This window comes from Gavia stellata, chromosome 6 (assembly GCF_030936135.1).
Source record: "Gavia stellata isolate bGavSte3 chromosome 6, bGavSte3.hap2, whole genome shotgun sequence".
In the NCBI taxonomy this organism is placed as follows: Eukaryota; Metazoa; Chordata; class Aves; order Gaviiformes; family Gaviidae; genus Gavia; species Gavia stellata.
In genome coordinates, this window is record NC_082599.1 from 7,606,786 (window position 1) to 7,628,547 (window position 21,762).

General features: G+C 38.5%; 1 protein-coding gene across 1 annotated transcript in view; it reads right to left on the minus strand.

Moving 5' to 3' along the window:
- The window catches only part of PRKAG2 (protein kinase AMP-activated non-catalytic subunit gamma 2), a 170,652-nt gene that overhangs the window by 14,631 nt on the left and 134,259 nt on the right, over nt 1-21,762 (minus strand). Inside the window, 3 exon segments of the mRNA XM_059819051.1 lie at nt 1,193-1,251; nt 2,773-2,854; nt 17,658-17,767. Coding sequence (XP_059675034.1) covers nt 1,193-1,251; nt 2,773-2,854; nt 17,658-17,767 — 251 coding nt within the window.

The window sequence follows — 21,762 nt, forward strand, 5'->3', positions numbered from 1 at the left end:
CCAAGGGAAAAAACAAAGTAATCTTTAACAGGAAGAAAGGACAGTGCACCACACAGTTGGCATCTGACAAGAATTCCACTATAATTTTTAAAAATTAACATGAGCTTTGATAAGTCTAATACATCAGATGTCTACTTCATCCAACTGTTCTTGATTTTTTTAGCTACTAACGCATAGTACATATGTTTTAATTGCTAGAGAGGGAGTTGTGATTTGACAGGAACAAGAAAGGGATGTAAATATTTGTATGAACATGCAAGCAAGAGAATTTCATCAACTAACTGCCAATGGGAATTTTAAATTACAGTTAATTGAAGTCAACAGATCTCTAACTGATTGTGCAACTCGGCCATGTAACTAAAATATTAGCATATATTTAAAACTAGTTTAACTTGTTTATTCTATACCATCACTCAAAGAACAGAGTAACCTTTTAATGCATCCGAGCCTCTGTAAGCTAGCGTTCGGTTTAACTCTGCATACTCCCTCCAGAATAGCTCTATCATAGTTATGAGACAAAGATGATTATATAAACATGTGAACCACACATAGCTACATACTTGATTTTTAAATACAATGGACTTTTTCATGTAACTTTAAGACACTCCCCCCAAATGCTTTTTTGGTTGATATTTGCCATTTATATAGAACTCTGATTACTATTGAAATATGTGCTTTGAAACAACCTGAACACAAATAAATACAGTGATCAATAATCGAGTATTTTCCTTCATCCTTTTTATATCACATCTAGTTTTTAGTATGTATGTTAAGCCAGGTCCTTCATCCTAAATGCATTAGTCATTAGCTGCAATACTCAGTGGAGCCTTGTATCCAAAATGAAGGCTATCATTATGGTAAGCACCACACAAAACATAATAAATGGCAGTACTCATTAAAGAAATTCCTCATGTTTATACATGTATAACTGAAGCAGACAGATTATGTTACCTGCCCAAGCTTATAGGACCTTCATGGCTAAAGCTGGGAACTGAACCCAGGTATCCAGACACCATTCTATTACCTTGCTCACAAAGCCATCTTTTCTGTCAAAAAAACCCCACACCTCTGAGTGAGTATAACCGTGACCAAAGACTTAAATAATCATCATCATGATCAATCTTTCAGTTTGATATTTCAGTTTCTGTACCGTATGGCAAATGATAAAAGTATAGCTAAACATCATACTTACCATTGGAGACTTATAGTATCTATGCAGTATGTTAATGAAATCTGTAATTGTTAACATTCCTGTAACAAGTGATACATAAAAAAAAAGTTCTTCAGATATATAGTTAACATATAGAACTTCCAGCTATTTTCTCTATTTATATTCACAATATTAATTTAATAAACATTAACTCCATGTAACATGGTATTTGTTTTGGACTAATCAACAGTGGAATTCCAAAACTATGTATATTCACTTTCACATTGATACAATACTTCAGAATAAAAACACATGTCTTAATTAACATTCAGAATGATAACCTATGTGCTTCTCATCTTCTTTCAATGTGACCCAAAGAAAACCTTGAATACAGACAGCATCCACACCCAAAAGCATGGAAAGAAAAGTGGGTTTAGAACGTATTTAAGGTTGGAGGCCTATCCTTGCCTTTTGTTTTCTTTTCAAATAAGACACATTTGCATTATGTACTTGCCAAGTCAAGCAGACTGTTAGACTCAAATGAAAGATCAGTATAATCCATTTTCTTGAATATTACTTAATAAAAGAACTTCACTCAATCATTTCCAAGGTAATCCTCAATATCTAATTGAAAAGGGATTTATTTTTTTTAAAAAAGAGATAGTACATTCATAGCATACATATTTTAACCACTAACACCAAACTATGTAATATAATATTGATAATGAGTTAGTTACCTGAAAACATTAATCTTTTTTGAGCTTTCAAGTTCTAAATTTGAGAAGTAATTGCTCCACTGTTTACTACTCTTACATCTAAACTGAAGAAACTAAGAAATGGGGAAGGGAAAAATTAATCCAGAGGTCAGCTTTAAATCACTAGAGCTTAGTTACAGACAGAAAATTAAATGTAAAAGACACACAGCATTCTGTGATGTATTGCATGAAACTACTGCTCCTCTCCCCTTAGATTTAAAATATTTTAACAAATGCTTTGTAAAGTATCTACCATTTGTTTCCAAGAATCCTCAATCTACATTCCAGGTCACAAGAAGTACGTATAATAATATTTGCAACTGCCCCTATGACCCTGTTTTCCAACTGCAGCAGAGATCTAATTTCGGAAGATTGTTGCAGCAATTAGTTACATGACTTAAAAAAGCAATACATAGATCTAATGTTTTTCTCCCAATACGGGACATATCTGCAGCACTCAGCATTAGTTCTGGTATTTCAGGATTTCTCAGTGCACTTTACTGAGAACGTGCAGAGAAAGACATGCTCTTATCACATGTATATTAGGATACTGTAACATTAAGTTCTTCTTTATGTAGTGCCTATTTTCAAATTTATTTTTTGTGACCGTTACCTTTATTTTTAAATACACAGTGAAATGCACATATTGGAGACAAAGTTTCAGAACCTCAGGACCTAAAAGAATCATCACGGTTCTCAAAGTACAGTGACACTATGAAAGCTAGCAACATTTCATTCCTTACAAGGAGGAAAAAGAAACCTTCTTTGCCAGTATACCTCTAGGATGTTAGACCATGGCTAGCCCCAGACCAACAGTAAAGCATCCTGGAAATTCAAGTAATCCTGAATAATGTTAAAACTACTTACCTACAAAACTCTGTTTTTTACTCTCCCACAGTGGAGCTGCTCTCACACCATTTGCCACCAAGGCAAAAAAGGCTTTCTTTACCTGCAAAAAGAATGAACAACTAATCTTTGCTCTTAATTTGGCATACCAAACACCAACAGAATGATTTCCCCAGTTACTAGTAAAGAAGTGCAGTATAAACAGGTAGCTGGTATTCAAAACAGAACAAAAAAAACACACACACACAAACAAAAACCTTAAGCCTTTTACTTCTAAAATGGTTAAAAGCTTAGCAAAACCAAATCTGTTTTTGTTTTGTTATGTGAATATTTTATGTGAAAGCCTCTGACGAACAAGTAAGCCGAAAAGGTATGCTCACTAACCTCAAATTTATTCCTGTTTGATATTATCTATAAAAATTATACCCTCCAAAATGATGACATGTTTTAATAACTCTAATGAACATAATTATCACAAGTGCCCAGTTTACAGATAGAGCTTAACATTTGAAGACTGTGCTATATTCTAATGTTCACTGTAGCAACCGTTGCATTAAATAAAAAAGACTGAAACAATAGAAGTCTCATTTCCTCTCCAGCTTTTAGACTCACAATTTATACAAGTTAGAAGGGATTGTTTGATTATCTTAAACATGATTGAAAGTTAAAAGGACTAGCTAGCCTGTTTTGCTGCTAAAGAAACATAACAAAATCCTTTCATTTTTTAATTAATTAACCCTCCCCAATTTCTGAATTGGAGGTTGTAAGGCTATATTGTCATTCTCTAAAGAAAAACCTCCTTGTGAACACTAGTTCTCTGAAGCATGAAGCAGAGTCAGGCTCTGCTGCACCTCAAAGTCCTGATCTCTTGATGATATGCTTAAGCATGTTAACCTTCCTGTCCCATCTACACATCTAAATAGTCTTCACATGGAAAACACAATACAGAAATTATGGTTCTTATCTAGGTCTTGTCCTGGCACAAAACTAGGACATAGCCCATCTATATCTCTACATCCACAAGATTGCTCCTCGATTCAAGTAACACAGAAGTAGCAACTGCAATTGCTTGATGACTGCAATCTGAACTGACCACGATTACACAGTAGTATCTTAAGTGTCTACTTCAAATTATGTGCCAAGGGGCTTCTCTCCACAACAGAGTCAGGAATAAAGGGCTTCACAGTCAATGGAATCAGCATCCAAAAAAGTAGGGTCAAAACAAAAACATAGGTAGGAAAAAAAAAAGTAAATCTGCCATTGTTAGCTACAGCCTTCTTGGAAAAGTTTGCAAAGCCACCCATATGATAGCCAGTGTCATATGCTATTTGACAGAACCTCCATTTAGACTCCACTTAGTATTATAATGTAGCAGTTTAAATTTCTAGAAGTTTTAAGGCTTCTAGTCTGCACCAGAACACATCACCTCTGTCTATACTTCAGTAATTTTCAGGGAATGTTTCAAATACTTGGTGTTATCCTACTCTACCTGAACTCCAGTCTTCAACATTAGACATCTGAAAGCGATCCGTATTTCTTGGAACCTCTATGTAGTGCAACTGCTTTCTCTCTGACCATGAGAAAAAGCAAATCTACCCTCCTGACCTCAGCAATTGACAGCTCTCAAAGCTGCCTCCTGACTTTACAGATACTTCTGCCATATCCTTATTCCTGTTCATTGATGATCTACGTAACAACCACCACCCCTAAACGGCATTAAAACTGAAGAAGCTATACGGGCAAAAAAAATACCCAGGACCACAAATAAGACTGTAAGATACACACCACGTACTATTTATCTAGAAAACAGTTAAATAGAAAGGTCCCAGAGGTACTCATCCACTTCACTGACACAGGTAGGAGTCAGGTAAAACAAATATTACCAAATCCACCACAGGAGCATACTAACTCATAACTAAGAGTGAAACCGCAAAGAAACCCTCCAGGCAGACACAGGAAGTGTTCCGACATAACAGCATCACACTTACAATTAATGCAGTGAAAGCTAACAGCAGTGAGCTATTTGCGTAGCAGATATGAGACACAGGTGAGTTCACACAGTCTATCTCCACCTTGAGGCAAAGTAAGTGCTAACCGTTCTTCATCAAGAAAAGGAAAGTGCACAAACTGCCTGAAACTGAGAGCCTTCAGCTTTAATATCTTCCTGTAAGAACAGCTACCACACTGTCAACGTATGTCCCAAGTCTTCCACAAGAGTAAGATGTTCAAGCTGTATCAGAGCAATAGGGTAACAGCTAATCCATTAAAACCAGGGGGTAAAGAGCTTTCTTCCAGATAGTAATCATGCCACAAAACTCCTCCAGCAAGTTTACAAACTGTGTAATTTATAACCTGGAAAAGAAGCATACCCACAGCAGAAAAGATGTGGAGAGCCACCTATAAGACTCCAGTCAACCTCCAAATTCTTGCTACTACTTTTTTCTCAGACACAGTAGCAGCAAAGAACACCACCTAGCACAATGTTCGGATGGGCAAGATGGTAAAATTGAGGTATTATTTTAGATTCAGCAATGATACTTCAACAGAGACAATTCCAAAGATATACTAGGCAAGAAGCTGAGCTTGTAGACAATCCAGAAGGAAAAGAAAGTTTCCTCAAAGGATCAGTTCATGCCCTTATTCTTTTTATTTGCAAGTTATTTGTCCCCAAGAATCTGAAGAATCTTCTGTTAGAAGCCTTCTTGTCTAGCTTTAAAAGACAGATTTTGGAGAAACTGAGGGCTGCTGAACAGATACAGCTACTAAGATAGCTCAGACTTAAATCCTTCATAAAAAGACAGTGAGTTCAGCTTGGGTATTAGGATATTAAAACATTTGACGTAGTAAGTCACCAAAATTTAGTAAAGAAATACTTAACCTCATCCCTCTAGGCCATCCTCCTAGACCACAGCTTAAGTGACATTCCTATTGTTTTCTTCAGTTTCATACTAGAAAGTGTTATACAGTTATCTTTTAAATAAAGTAACAATGCCACCGGTTCTTAATGTTAATACTTGTCTCTTATTCAAGTAAGGTAATTACAAAGCAAAACAACAACTTAATTCTTATTTGCTAAAACTGCTTGCAAGCACAAACATACACTCATCCACTCACACTTTTCTTTCATTTCTGTGGTTTAGCAATTTCAGTTGCCCTAAGTACTGCTTGGTGGCCAGCCAAAGCACTGGGGTGTGGAGCTAGGCTTCTGTCCAGCATATTTAGATGTTTCAGTGATGTTAATGTAGAAAATACCCATAAGGATCTTTCTTTCAGGTTATATATAGTTTATAGCCTTTGAAGATTTTTACCATGTCCCATCTTGGGGCCTTCAAGAGTGTTAATTCTTGACCCCACCAGTGTTGTTCTTTCTCTGATCTTGAGTGTTGGACTGGCCTGACCTTCATAAAACCATTGTTCTTCAGCCAGATCCCATAGATTGTTGCTGTTCAACACCATGTACACTCTTTAAACAAAGCACTTTTGTTCTTATTAACCATGTAGTGGTCCTAACAAACACAATGAACCCTTAAGAATGGGATTTATCTACCCAAATGTAGAGGTTGTTCTGACATATATGCTGACCTTACATATTCACTGCATCTCTTCATAGCCAAGCAGGGGAAACAGTCATTTCTGTGGCATGACACCCCAGCCTTAGATAGAGATTAAGTTGTATCCCACAGATGCCATTTCCCCTCTCACTAACTTTAAGATGCCTGGACATGTCCAATTAGATGAGGAATCCCACTTTACGTGACTACTTGTCTTCTCCAACATTTGCCCCTTAAGTAGAAGGGTCACATTATAGCAAAGGAACACAGCAACTGAAATCTTAGATGTATCATAGATCACCTCAACAATAGGTGCTATTACACTATGGTGAGCAGAACAGGAACAAGCTTTTCTTACTACAGGAACTCATTACACCAACTGTGAATATGCTGAATAAAAAAACCAGACTAATTTAGGTTAGACAGGACTTCTGGAGGTCATTGCTTCTGCAGACCATCCAAGTATTTCCACAGTAAGTCTTAAGAAGGATGTAGCTTCTTCCAGTATAACAGTCATTACCAAGAAAGGTTGAGTTAAACCCATATATAGGAAGTCCTGTTTTTCAGGTAGTAGAATATTGGAAAAGCCTTGTCCCTTACAGTTCGTGAGCTCCAAAATAGCTTGATTACCAGGCAGCAACACCAGAAACGGTGGTAGCAGACAGAAAATTTCACCAGACTACAGAAAAAGTTTTTCCTCTCTGATGGGAAATGCTGAAAGGGACACTCCTCATTATGATACACCAGACCAGTAATCTCACGAGCCCTTGCAGAAATGCTCTTAAGTAAACATCTGTGAATGAGAGAAGCATGTGAAATGAAAACTGAGGATGAGCTTGTTTCCAAAAATTCGTTGTGTGTCCACATATACTTTTATCTTGTTTTACCTAACACTATGTTATGAAAACCGTAACTACACGCGTAAGTGACCAGTGGGTTTCAAACTTGTCTTCCAGGACTGTCCTATAAGGTAAGGAGGGTGACCGCTGCTGTTGCAATCACAGTTCCTGGTGCTAAAGGGTCAGTGCTGAGTAGAGTAGAGAATGCTACTGTGCCGAAAGACACACAACTCAGCACCATTGTCTCAATGCCAAAGTTAACTTGGAAAAGCTGGAAGATAATGGAAGTAAGAAACATAATTATGGAAGGAAGGAAGTGGCTCCTTATTTTTTGGCACAGAGGTCCCATAAAAGCCGTACTGGACCCAGCTGATCCTTGACACTTTTATCATCTCTGATTCCTGATGGATGGATGCTTAAAGGTGAGCTAGAACATTCATCGTCATTTCCACTGGATAAGTTGACAAATTCTCAGTCTTGTCTCATGATGATTTTTTAAGGGCTACAGAACTTACGAGGGAACATCCGTCTCAAAGTTCACATGTGGACCACAGTATCAAAACCAAATCTTTCAGGCAATCACTGAGAAACAATAACCCTTCCCAGCATAACAAAATACAAAGTTTGATATGTAGTTGAAAGAAATTTGCAAGAGGAAGGGATTCAGTCTTAGCAAATTGCATAAGAACAGCTGAAGAAGTGCTGTAGAAGGTTACTCATATACCCGTAAACTCACATGCCCAAAGTAAGAAACAGCAAGGCATGGAGTCCCTTCTCAATAGGTCCCTTGTAAAGGGGAAAAAGTCTTCCATTTTCAAGGGGTAACAGCATATATATGTTCACAATACGAGCAAATATGATGAAGTCACTCTAGATTACAGTCTTTGTTCTCACTGTTAAGAGTAAGAAGGCACAAGAGAAAGTTACCCTGAGACTTCTCTCTCAGAGGCTAAACACTTGCATTTCAATAGTTCATACCAAGTAAGACGACCAACAGTAGTACAACTGGTCTTTGTTGTAACAGAAAACCAGCAAGCCTCTGTTGTGACCTTTGTACTGCATAAAAACTGGACAACCTACACTTCAGTCCCTTGGTCTAGATGTGGTTACATGCAGACTGAATCTCAAATGCTTTTGATGTGAAAACATGAGGAATGGGGCAACAGTTTCTAGTCCAACATAAACAGGACTATATTTCTTTAAGTAGCATGGCAAGTTCTCTGGCTGCCCAAGTCTTGGCAGATCTCCAAGACAGGAAAAAAACCCAAAGAGTCCCAACTACTGCCTATGAGGGAGAGGCAAGCCTTATGATCTAGCTGCAATAAGACAGGTTTGTAACATGTCTCCCCTCCTACTCCTGCACGTCACTAGGATTTCAGGTAGTGCTTCTTCTGTACCAGAGGCTGTAAGGCAGATCTCATACAAGGAATTCATCACTGCTTATGTGTACTGGTTTGACAACACAGCCAGCGAAGAGGTAAAACAAGGTAACTAACTACTTGAGTCATACCAACACAGTGTCAAATAGGGTGCAAGCCCACTCTCAGGTCCAGCAAGTTACAGTATTTTCTTATCTGAAAAAATACTCTTCAACAATGACTGAGGTGCTCACATTGTCTTTTTCCCCCCTTACTCACTCTCAGCTTCTACTGAAAGTCTTCGGATCCCAGGTAATGCAATATGGTCCACTGGAGAAGGGCTAACCACCCAATTTTCACCTGAACAGTGGCTTCTGATACAGTATTTAGGAACACAGGAAAAAAAACAATACTAAGTTGAAAATACAGCTTTGCCCCAGAAAGCTCTTTGGGCAACCCTCCTCTTCCACATTGTCAGCATCATCTTCAAAGGATTTATTTCTCTGGCCTGAAAATTATGAACTAAATTGGAATCAAGGACTCCAGCATTCATTCCCAGATCCCATGATCATCACCTTGATAATGCAAAAGCAGTACAAGCTAAATTTCTCCAAGTATGTTACGCACTTTTGCTTTGAAGCAATTCACACCCAGATGGCAATGACATTTAAACACCTTCAGCTGAGGAGAAGGCAATTCTTCCCTAATTCAAGATCTGAAGCAAAGAAATTTCAGGGAGATGGATCAATGTTCCAGAGAATCTCCACATCAGCTTTCCAAGCAGTCAAGAGGAAACTGAAAAAAACTTCTCCTAACTTATAATCTAGGGATGACACCTACTATCAGGAAACAGAGTTCTCACAGGAATTGCTTTCTTCTAGGGGATCATTAATCGCTTTGTCTTTATGTTTCCCAAGAAGTGGCCAACAAAACATTGGGAAGGATATTAAACATTAACTTGCAATTCCATTTTTTTCTTCAAATATGTAATGTCCAATCCAGACATCTTTTTAAGTTACAGAAAACTACAGTCCTGTAGAGAAGCTATTTTGAAAAGTTAAAATCCTCTTTTGTAGTGCATATATATAGTTCAGTGGTTTTATAAATTGGCTTGTCTGGAGGGACTAAATCTGTATGCAAGACTACAAACAACCATTTCAGCATGATGACTGTTGCATTGAAATTTGTTTTCCAACTATTTTCTTCTTTGGTCTATGAACTTGGTAGAAGCATCTCCTCCTTGAAGGACTATGCCTTTTAAAAAAAGGCTACTTAAGGACTTAACAATAAAGACTTTTGCCCAGGGCAAGGGCCAAGCAGGTCTTCAAGAGAAGAGTTTCCTCCTTTACCTTATCACACCCTCAAGTAAAGTAGAGAAAAATTGGACAAACCTGTTAACTGAGAGGCTACATTTGCTTTAACATCTGAAAAACCCCTAACCAACAAACATCCACAAGCAGCTCCTCTAGCTCATGTTGAATTTTGGAAAGCTTACATGAAACCAGATCAAGATTCAGTTCTCTTCTTCATTGACAGGAGATGGAAAGGGAACACTCCTGGTAGATGATGTACTATTAATGGCCATAGAGTGTTTCATAAAATTTTAGAGCTGATGGAGTAATACCCTTCAGACCCAAGCCAAACCTCAGAAATAATAGGTAGTGTCTTATCCTCAAGTTTAAGTACGCAGGCACATCTTCTAGATGACTACTCAGAGAGCAGGTACTATGTCCACATGCAGAAATCTTTCCCACACCACATCCACGTGAAAAAGCCCCAGTCCAACTGAAGACACCAAACCGAGACCTTAATGATACTCTATGTCAATATGCCCATATTGTAGCTGGCAATTAAGGGCTCTCCTCCCTCTAACACCACACATGTGCTGAGTTAATCAGGACCTCTTCTAGATAGCTGCTGATCCATGATTATAGTCAACTCTGTTATTGCATCTCAGTAAGGTACTCTTCTGATACTTACTTCCATCTGCTGTTTGAGGGGAGCCTAAGCATTCTAGTAAAAAAAGAATAACACAGCTCTGGTTTTGGTTTGGTTGGGGTTTTTTTTGGGGGGGAAATGTGTGTGGGGGTGGAAATCACTTCAAACCAGAATTTCTGCTGCTAGATTTCATGCTACAATGTGCCAAGAGTAAGACATTAGGCAAGCCTCATAGGCAGAGCCACTGGGACCAGCTGCATTGGGAAAGGTATAGAAATTCTTTCACAGATTAAGATCTTACCAGAAAAAGTGGTGGTGGGACAGGGAAGGCAGGAAGAATGATGCATAACTTTCACTCAGCCAAGCACAAACACCTTGTCTACACCCTGTGTAGACCAAAAAACCCAATTCTGTTTAAATGGTAAAATGAGCTCTTATTATCTTCCTCCAAGATCCAGGAATGAATGCTTCCTATTGGTTTTGAGAGCTGCAGGAATTAAGCTCCTATGCTTGTTGTGTACAAGCAATGGGAGCAGCTCAAAAAACAAGAGTATTCCCATATTCTGCTACTGATTTCAGACTGATCTCAATGAAGGGAGCTTTTATGTGGCCTGCTCAATTGCCTCAGCCCACATGCCAGTTAGAAGCTAAATTACATTATTCTCTTACAGTTCTGTGGGTCGGGTAAGCAAGGAGGGGTGTTCACACTCCTCAGAAATGCAGACAGTGTATTAGTTTAAATTTAGCAGCTTCGAAGAGGGAATGCCTCAACACCAATTAAGGAACAGTCAGTCAATCTTTTTGTAAAGCTATGAGAACTCTGTTGCAACAGCAGACTCAGAGTCTGCTGTGTGTTTCTGGAAGCAAAAGATTCTAGATCATTCTTCCTGGAAGCCTGGTTTATCTTATTACCTTGGAGAGAGGCAACACCCCAGTCAAGAATGACCTGGAGGGAACAAGAATAATAAATCCATTTACTGAATAGAGTCAGCACAAGGAAGAGAAATACAAATCCTCTTCCACTCTTCTAATGTGGAATCCACTGCAGGCTCTGCAGAAGTTATATTTACTTCCAGCTTGTTAAACCACTAAAGAAGTTTCCAGAAGATTGTTCCAAATATTTTTCTAGCTATATGGTAGAAAAATAAGTATGTGAGCTCTTATAGCATGTGACAGTTACTGACAAAAGCCTACATTAGTGATAACAACATCTGGTCCATTACCAACTTAGATAATTCCCTTAAAGAGAAAGGTTAAATAATCTAACCTTCAAGTCATCCAATTGTCCAAGATTTCTTCAGGATACAAAAGGGAAGAACCTTTAGGATTCTGAAAGATTATTTTGGTGACTGTTTCCACATGAGTATGATTTTTATTAGTTTATGAAGAAGTGCTGGGCAAATAATTGAAAAATAGCTTCAAGGTCATGGTGAGCAAAAGCTACGTATGTTTTAGTATTAAAACAAATTTACATTTAACAGGTAAGAATGTCATGTAGCCAAAGGTTAGATAGAGATGACGAGAGCTTATACAAAACTTCACAAGACACAGCCACTACATTTCCTAACATACCATTCTTGGGACTGCAGATTGCTGCTTTATAGGGAGCGGGGAAGCCCCTGTCTTATACTTATCTTTTACATTCCTCTTGAAGGGTTAATTGCTCTGCGCTACAAAATAAGCTAATCCTTCTCATCTTTATGTAGGCTGGGCAAAGTCAGGACAAATTAAGTAATAAATTTGTTTGAAGGCCAGGCAAAAATCTGGCCTTAAGTAAGCTTATAGAGCTAAGCTTCAGACACTGCTATAAGCTAGCTAAGAGCCATTTCCTTTAAAAATTCAAACAGAGTTCAGGATAGGGGGGAAAATGCACTGGTCTCTAAAGAAAATGTCACAAAGTCAAATGTATGCAGTAAAAAGGAAAAAAGTAAAAATCACATTAGTACATGATGTTAGTACTGCTGAAGAAGAGTAATCCGACTCACAGAACGCGAGCAAAGTGCTATGTTTTGTTGACATTTGAATTTTATACAGGAATTACTAAAATTCCTATTTTCCTCCAAAGCATTAATATTAGTTTCAAAGGAAGAGATCAGATTGCTGTGTCACTGTATGTACCTGATACAAGTTAAAACCAACAAATAGAAAATAAAGGCAGATCTGGATGTCACCTTATTCCCCCAGATGATTGCCACATTAAATGCATTAACACCTGTAGAGTACTCAAATACTGTGCTGAAGACACAAGCTAGTAACCAGTAAATCTGCATTCAGCTCAGTGTTTTCCTGGAGTCCATTATAAAGATAATCCAGGTCCATTTTTTCAATAATTAGAACGAAGAACAACAATAAGTGAATGCTTATTCACAGAGTAGCCCTTCAGGGCACAACCCTCCTAACCCCCTCAAAGGGGCCATGAAGTGTTTGTTCTCCTATTGTTTGCATCTTGGGAGATGTGCAAGAGATTAGAAAGACAGTTTATCCACTGTGAGCTGCACACTGTTACAACTTGCCCAGTTTCCCCACTATCCACAGAATCAAATTTCAAAATGTCACAGGACAGCTCATGACATCTAATTGTCTCTTGACTCCCTTCCTAGTCAGATCAGACTTTAAAAAGTTTCTTTAATGTGCGTCAAGCAAAGATAGCATCTTCTCTGGGAAAAGCAAAAAGGAGCTCGTCACGAACAAGTATTATTCATGGGTCACAGGCAGGAGAAAGCCATAGCACTAAAGTGGAGTTCAATATAAGTGATTCTATAAATATAATTTTAAATACTTACAGGCTACCTCCGTATTAATAAACCAAAAAGGTGAAAGAACACTCCACTGTTAGTCTAAATCAAGAGAACTTTGCCAGCTATTACTATCCTAGACAGTATCTGCTGCTTCTCAGGGTTCAGTACAGGCTAGGGACCATTTCAGGTAGGCAGACTCAATGCAGATACTTTGTTTTGGGGAAAATATAAGCTAAGCTATACTAAGCCAAACTGATCTGTGCCAGTTGGCCTCAGGCAGGTAAACAGACCTTGGCTCAGGACATTTTATTTATTTAGTATAGATGTTGCTCAAATCTGTGCCAAGTGACACATTCTCCAGCTGATGCACAGCATACATATCCCTTACTGTATGATCCGATGCCTAACGGAAGTACATGAGATATACCACTACTTTCACAATAGCCAAGCACAGGTGCCAGTTGCACAGGTGTGTTCTTAACACACAAAACTAGACTGGTGTGCTAGAACTAGAAGCAGCAAGATGTTTGGTAGCTGCTGGAACTGAGAGGCCCCCATGCCTTCCGACTGACAAATAAGCAGACTGAAGAGACTGTCAGCCCATTCCTGCTCTTTATTAGCTACTATTTCTGCTATTTAAGGCCTTCTTTCTGTTTCCAATGTAATGGCACCTTACCATCTCCTCTCTTATTCAGGGTTAAAACAAGATTCCTTACAAATCTTTACAATAAATCCCTCAAAGACATTGAGACTAAATATTTACTTTTATGAATAGATGTTGCTTCAGCGGTATGACTTGTGCCACATTATATAAGTTAACAGCTCCAGTTTTCCTGCAGCTAACAACAGTTTTAGAATACTTTCCACAGTATCTCATGAATAATCTTCCAGGGTAGAAGCATGTGATGTGTGCTGTGATTGCTGGCCAGTAGAGGGAGACGGGATACTGTAGTCAAATAAAAATCCAACGGCAGAGTCTTTCAAAAGATACCATTAGAACACAACGCAGCTCCATTTTTTCTTCTTCTTCCGTTGATTGCTACTAGCTTATACTGAGGGAGGCAAGAAGTGAGCCCTTATATATTCTGTTTTAGTGCTAGCATTATTAAAAACCTGCATTCAGATCTTTGGAGAACTTTTTCCAATGCACAAGGCTTTTTTTTTTTTTAAATTAGGAGAAACACCGTTGTGGGTAGGGGTGAAACAGATCCAGGAAAGACAAATATCTGCAAAATCCTCTCAGTTTGAGAGGATTCACAGACACTGAATGTTTCACAAAGCTGTTTTCAAAATAAGAACTGATACAAAGTGCTGAAGTACTGGAAAATAAGTAATTTATATATTAAAAATTAATTCAAAGAACATTTTAGAAGTTTTTGTTTGACTTCCCTTATTAGGTACATTCTCCACCATGTATTTATTCAACTGTTTTAAAAAAAAGCTATTCTATTTTTATATTCCAGACATGCATGTGCACCAGCCGCACTGACCAAGTTGAAGAAATATGTATTTTTAAGATACTGAAGGTGGAACATTAATACAAGGTGCTAGGTAAAGAACTACAAAGGGAAACACTGAAGAGAAGTATTTAGAAGACCTCCTAGCTGTATAGCCCAGGATGAGCATTCAGATCAACCTGTTTGATGTTTTCTTAAATAACCCTGTAATTTACTAGTTTTGCGTAACCTGTGAAGTTGGAAGACAGTGCCAATGCTGGAAGAGGATTACTGCTTTATAATAATACTATGACTTTATAAATTAAGTGTAATGCAACTGGGATTAAATATAACAGCACAAAGTCAAAAAATGCACTTTGGAGGAAAAAAGCTCTTTACCAGTAATCCAGGTTCAAGTTATGGTCCACATTTCTCATATACTAGAATCTGAATAGATAACTATAGACCCCCCCTTCTACCACTACTGCTTTCAAATACCTGGAGAAGCAGACTGAGAATATGACCCCATGATCATAGACCAAGACATGCCTTGTTCTTCTCCAGTTGTAATCCATGACCATCATCAAGGATCCCAAATAAGACAGGGATTTTGGTGAAGTGTTGGTGAAAGTTTTTGCAGTACCATTGAGTTACCCATTTTCCTTCATGGTGAAAATTCACAAGGTTCACTCACTCATGCTCTGCTTCTCCAAGTATTACCTCGCACTGGAGATGAAACTAACTTCTTTATGTTAACAGCATTATCTCAACACATCTCCAGCAATGAAAACTGGTATCTGGCATGATTTTATGTAATTCATCAAGATATCTGCGGAATCCAAAAGGAATAGGTGACCTGCCCCAATAGCCCCAAGATTTCCTGGTTCATGGAATAAAGACCATTCATCTTTACAATTGCAACAGTGGCTAAGCTCAAGCCTTTGACCCAGGTGACCACCAACAGCTGAGAACTCAACAGGTGTGGGTCATGCCAACAAGCTGTAGGTACCAACTCCCAACAGATTATCTTATAGTGTGAGAATAAATATCCCCTGGAATCAAAAGGAAGCTAATAGTCTTTGAGAAGAGCTGAAAGAGTGAGAGTAAACACTACCATCCCAAATTTGACCTTTCAGGTCAAACGAGTATGAATTCTTTAGTCCAGAGTTGACAGTCATTCTCTCTTTTGGGCAGAAGAAAGGAAAAACTGCAGAACTTCTTCCCTCTAAGACAGTGAAAAAGTTAGCACAATCAACCTCCCAAAGAAGCAAGCTTCTGAGAGACAGACAAAGAAATCTCTGAAAAGGAATGTAGCAAAAAGTATTCATTAGTATTATATCTAAATGTAACAGTTACTCTTCATCAGAGCTTACAGTGCTTACACAGAGTCCAGAGGACTGGTGAAATGCAGAGCAGATGCAGTTGAAAGATTGTATCAAAACAGTCAAGAAGCAGAATATACAAAGAAAATCAACAATGTGAACATTTAAACTCTGTAGGACTGATGTCTGTGTGCTTGAAAGCTCTAAGACTACAGGCTATCTTTTTCCATCTCTAATAACTGATCAGGCATCTTTTCACTACAAAAGCCAGTGTCCAGTAAAGCACATGGAAGAACCCTATGGAAATAAAAGTGACTGTTCCATTGATAACAAGGTGCTTAAGGATAAAAAGTTCCTAGTAGAAGCCTGGCTTTCTGGGTAAAGGAGGAAAATAATCTGATGTGAGACACTGGTGACCAGCTGTTACATTCAGCATTGCCTTCTTGGCTACCAGATCAGTTAGCAGCAGGAGGTCCTTTGGCACATGGGCAGAATCTAAACCACAGCCCTGCTCAAGTTTTAACATAATACTAGGATAGGATACTTACCTTTAAGGACTCAGCCAAGGTATCAGAGGCAACACATTGAAGCCTCAGTGTGCTCAGAGTCGAAATAGAGGCAAGAGATGAAGGAAATTCCCTCACTAGCAAAATGCATGGATATCCAAAAAAGTCCAGTGCTGAAGTTAAAGCTGCTTGTTTATTTTTACTGAGCAGTAACTGAAGCTCCAGTGCTTTTAGCCATTCTGCAGAACTCAAGAAGGATGCTGTTGGTCATTGTACAAATAGAGTAATACCTGTGCAGCGCTTTTGATCCACCCCATTACTTTGCCTTGTTGTGCAATGTAGGCTTTCCACATTTTAGATCATAGCACTCAATCTAGCATTATATACGATTATCTGATAAGCAAGATGGTTCTGTGAACATTTTGGGACTAAGTATCTATTACATGGTTGCCTCTGACTGTGGAAAGCTGGAGTCTAATTGAGCAGTAAGTTCCAGACCAAAATTACTTAATGGGCTTAGTTAAGCCAGAATTGGAGCATCTTTAAAAGGAAAAACACACCGAAACAAACAAAAACCAAAGCAAGCCAAAAACCACCAATTGCAAAATCCAGGAAACAAAAAGAAAGCCACAGCTTTCTACCACACGGCAGAACAGATTAGTCTGTTTCTATAGCAGGCAGCTAATCCTTTCTTTTGGCAAACAAACTCTTCAGACAGAGCCAAGAGTCTAGCAGATGATTTACAGATTAAAAGCAAAATGAGAAACTGAAAACAAAAATTTTCTGGAGAATGTAGTAATTTGCATCCATTTTAGTCCTAAATTGTCTTACCAATCTAGCAGGAACAGGCTCAAAACACCTGGATACTCTTTAGCTGTTGCACAGGGATCTTTATATAAAATGTCTTTATGTAAATCCTGATAGCCATGAAGAAGCCAATATAAGTTCGGGCTCATCTGAAAGTTCTTCTAGCTAGTGATTCCAACTGCAAAACAAATTATATCCTCTCTTTCTGTTCTGCTGGGAAGTCTTCCCCCAGCTCCTCCTCTAGTATAACAAGATAGATACAGTTGAAACAATATGGTTTTGTATAGTCAAAGCACAGCATTATGGGAGAATTTCTCTTCAAGAGACCAAATTTCATTTAACACTCAGGAAACACTCATTTAAAAAAAATGAACTGCAAGCAAAGGCAGACTGAAAGGAGAGAATACTCACTTGTAGCGTAGTGTCGAAAACAACAAGCTTAGAGCTTGTTGGAACAATGTCATAACACTTGTGTGACCTCATGAATCGCACATAAATGTCACTTTCCGATTCTTCAAGTGCTGTAAGTAAAAACATTATGTTGTTTTATTTAAGTAACCTTAGAAAAAAGTAAAAACATGCCAAATCAACTGAACACCACTGCCGAAGGACAACCCTCAAGCAAAACTCAAATTCACACTTTCAGATCTGGACAGTCATAGTTTTGCACTTTGCATTTCAGACTCATCTTCCCTTTCAAATTAAACAGAACAAAGACAAAATGCATTGTTCTTCCTTGATGAGAAAGGACTTCTGTACTGAAGAGTTATATTTAAAAACAACCTTGTTTTTCTACCAGCAAACTATCAGAATATGCATCTAAACCCTAGTTGTGTACAGAGGAAGCCACTTTGAAACTTAAGTAGCATCAGGCTTGACCAAATCAAGCTCCTTAAATTAATATTTCCCCAATCTCATCTCTGTCCAGTCCACTTTTCACATAGAAAATACAAAAATCACTAAAGAGGCAGCAGGCATGTTACATAATCAGTTCCATTCTCTTCAGGCTACTTCTAATACAGCATCAAGAATCTAACACTTTATAAATAAAAACAGGATATATTTGGCTGGAATGGTTTTAGTGTGGCATGTCTGTAGCAAGGACATGCAATCCGGTCCATATTATCTTAAATTTACTTTGCATTTGTCAGAGTTTAGATGCATATGCATACGTTCTTCAGATCTGCTCAGGTATGTTAACTATTTTTTTTAAAGCAGTTTGGCCCTCTATTTTTTACAGCAGGTACCTAGAACTTGCTCAAGGTTAACCCCTCCATCACATATGTACCCTTTAGACCCTGTAATAATGCACAGAAACCTGGTCATATGTTAAACTTTTGAAGAGTGGAGGAAAAAAAAACAAACAAAAAACCTTGAAATAGCTACTGATCATTGAAGAACTTCATACTAGGAAGCTAAAAAACTCAAAATCCCTATTTGCTAGATTTGCTCAAAATCTACCATCTAGCACTGACAAATTAATTATTTGTCACTTCCACAGACTGGAAGCACAGCTTCTTTAGTCCAATTCTACACAATCAAAGCAGGACTTCTTCTGCAAGTTGCTACTGTAGGATACAGGCAGTCCCTTCAATGTACTAAGCAAGTCCTTAATCTCCAACTCTCATTACCCTTTAAAAAACCCAACACCTTTTCCCCACTGAAACACAAGACAACATGAAATAGAAGTTCCATAGGAATACAGAAGAGAGTCCAACTGGGAAGAAACAGAAGAAAAAAGAAAATAATCTGTTGGATTTATGCTCCTATAAAGGTCAGGACCAGAAGTGAAAATAGCAGGAGCTAGGAAAAATTGATAAGAGATTAGGAAACCATGTGAGCAAACTGATAACGAAAGTACTAGGCAGACAGACTTGGACAATGCTGGTGCGAAGCAACCTTTATGAGATGATCCCAAAGGGGAACCAGTATTGACTCATCAAGGGCATGTAAAGAAGAGGTTAAAAAGGGTAGTTTGGGACAGAGAAACCTTTATATAACTCCATAATATACTACCATCTTATCATCCTCTAATTTCTGCAATAGCATAAACAGCTACTGTCTGTACGAAACGAATTTAACAACCCTGCAATAGAGTGAGTTGTTGGAGTTTTTTGGGTTTGTTTTGTTGTTTTTTTTTAAATACACAAGCTAGAAGTGGGAGGGGACAAGACATTAAGCATTAAAAACAATATTATAAGAACACTTAGATGACATATCAAGAACTCTGGTCTTTAGGAAGTTAAGGTTGATTCTACAGCCATAAATCACAGAATCATTAAGGTTGGAAAAGACCTGAATGCAGTCCCTCCATGCAGTATCAGAGTCCTTATTAACTTTAACTTCAACTTTTTCCATGGGACAGTACACAACGAGAACGGCGCTTGAAATGGTAAGTCAAATCACCAGTAAATAAGACTGGCTACTAACACGATCAGTAACCATTAGAGAGACACTGCACTGACATGTCTTTCCTCAGCATTACAAAAAGCTATGACAGTCAGCCTACAGAACAGGACAAAACCAGTATCTTGCGATTTCAGTCCCCTGCCTCTTTCATTAGATACATTCCAATTGCTGCAGCAAGCAAGACAGTGGTCCAACAGTTCTGAATAACCTGCAGACCAAGCCTATTCCCCATGCTGACTGAAACAGAGGTTCTCCAAAACATTCACCAAGTACCCAGAAACTACTACAAGCATATGTACCCAGGGAAGTTACTATTCTAATTCTGAATCTTTATTTCCTACTGAGTGTAGCCTTAACAATGTGACTTTATATACAATTAAGTCTACTACAGGTAGAAACAAGCATAGGAACACCTCAAATAACTGATAAACTACAAAACAACCAACTATTTTTAGCTGAAAAAGATTTACACTTAGCAAAGCACATCATTGCCCAATGCAGTCTTGCCAACTTACCAACAATTATGCAAATTTAATGTACTACAATAGCCAGCGCAGTAACTGTGAAGCAGGACATGTTGCCAGATTTAATCAGGTAAGGCTGTCAATGGCAGCCACAGTTGAGAACTCTATACTGACCAGCACAGTGAAGGTATGCCTATAACCTTCCTCTCACTTACCATACACTCCCACTCTCCAAACACAATTTCAACTGGACCTCAACAATCCTCACCCACTTAGGGTGCATGGGATTGGTTAGGTGCTATCTCACCCTGTGTTGTCTTCCAACTCAGAGGAGGCACCACAAAACAACCACTTCCCAAACTGACACTGGAAAGTTGCAGTTAAAAATATTCAGAAGCATGAGATAGCTATCTGTGAGCACTGTTTAACACCCATATAAATAGCTAGGAAACTCTAGCAGGATCTGAACAAGGATCCAGTTGTCCAGCTGGAACTGAGGTTTATTTCTAGAGAAGACCCTTATACTATAAATAAGAATAATGCACCACTTTATTATTTACTAACTAAACATGCAAAACATAAGCAGCACTGATTTAACTCTCATGTCCTACATGACTTCATCAAGTGTCTGTTGGAAAGGTTATTTAAGACCTTCTAACACCTTTGACTACTTGGGATTACTAAACAGATACCGTAGCCTGATACGTACAGGTATCATATATGCATTATGTATATACAGCTGCTCAAAGGAGAAAAGGTGTCTCAAGCTGCAGGCTTAGCACATCTCAGGGGTGCACTCAGACCCGTCTTTCCTGCACAGCACAACTGGACAGGGTATAGTTGTCTCTACAGTTCCTCTCACCTCCCAGAGGACAAACTTACTGCTCTTGGTTGTATCCAACCACCCCTGTGCTGCAAATACAAATAATCAAATATAAACACCCTAATCACCATTAGGATATTTTTACTTTCTTACCTATTTATTTTCTAGTTCTAGTCTTGTTTTTCCAATAAATGCTCATCCTTTCTGGCTACTATTAAGCTTCTGCAGTCTTATCCAGTACCTGCAAAGCAGTACTGCCTTCGGGTGAACAAGAAGATGCCTTTCAGCTTGTCTTAAAAATCTCACTCAGTCTCTGCATGTCATCTCTGATCTACATAGGAGATCATCTGCCCCACATGCAGGAGCTATGAATATATACTGGCCATTCTTTCACTATGAAGTCAGTAACATATTCGGATGTTGATATGACAGTGGTATACTACATGAACAAGAGGTGACATAAAATCTCTGCCCCTGCTTGAGGAAGTGACAGAGGTATCCAAAATTAGATTTGCATAAGAAGCCTCATTTGCAGAAGCTCCAGTTACACTAATTTAATGCTTAAGATGTCCTAAGCTATGTCACACTGATGGGCCACAGAGGAGAATGACTATATGCCACAGCCCAACTTCTTAGATCAGGGACTTCCTAAGAGAGTCCTCCTCCTCATTGGAAGCTGAACTGGAGTCACAACTGTGCTAAGCACCATCTATCCTTGACATTCCTGTCAATTGTATTCCTTCTCCCTTGGTCAGATGCCTGATGTATGCCTCTCTCATACTGCTTCTGCAACAACTCTTGCAAGGAGTGGGAAGATGGA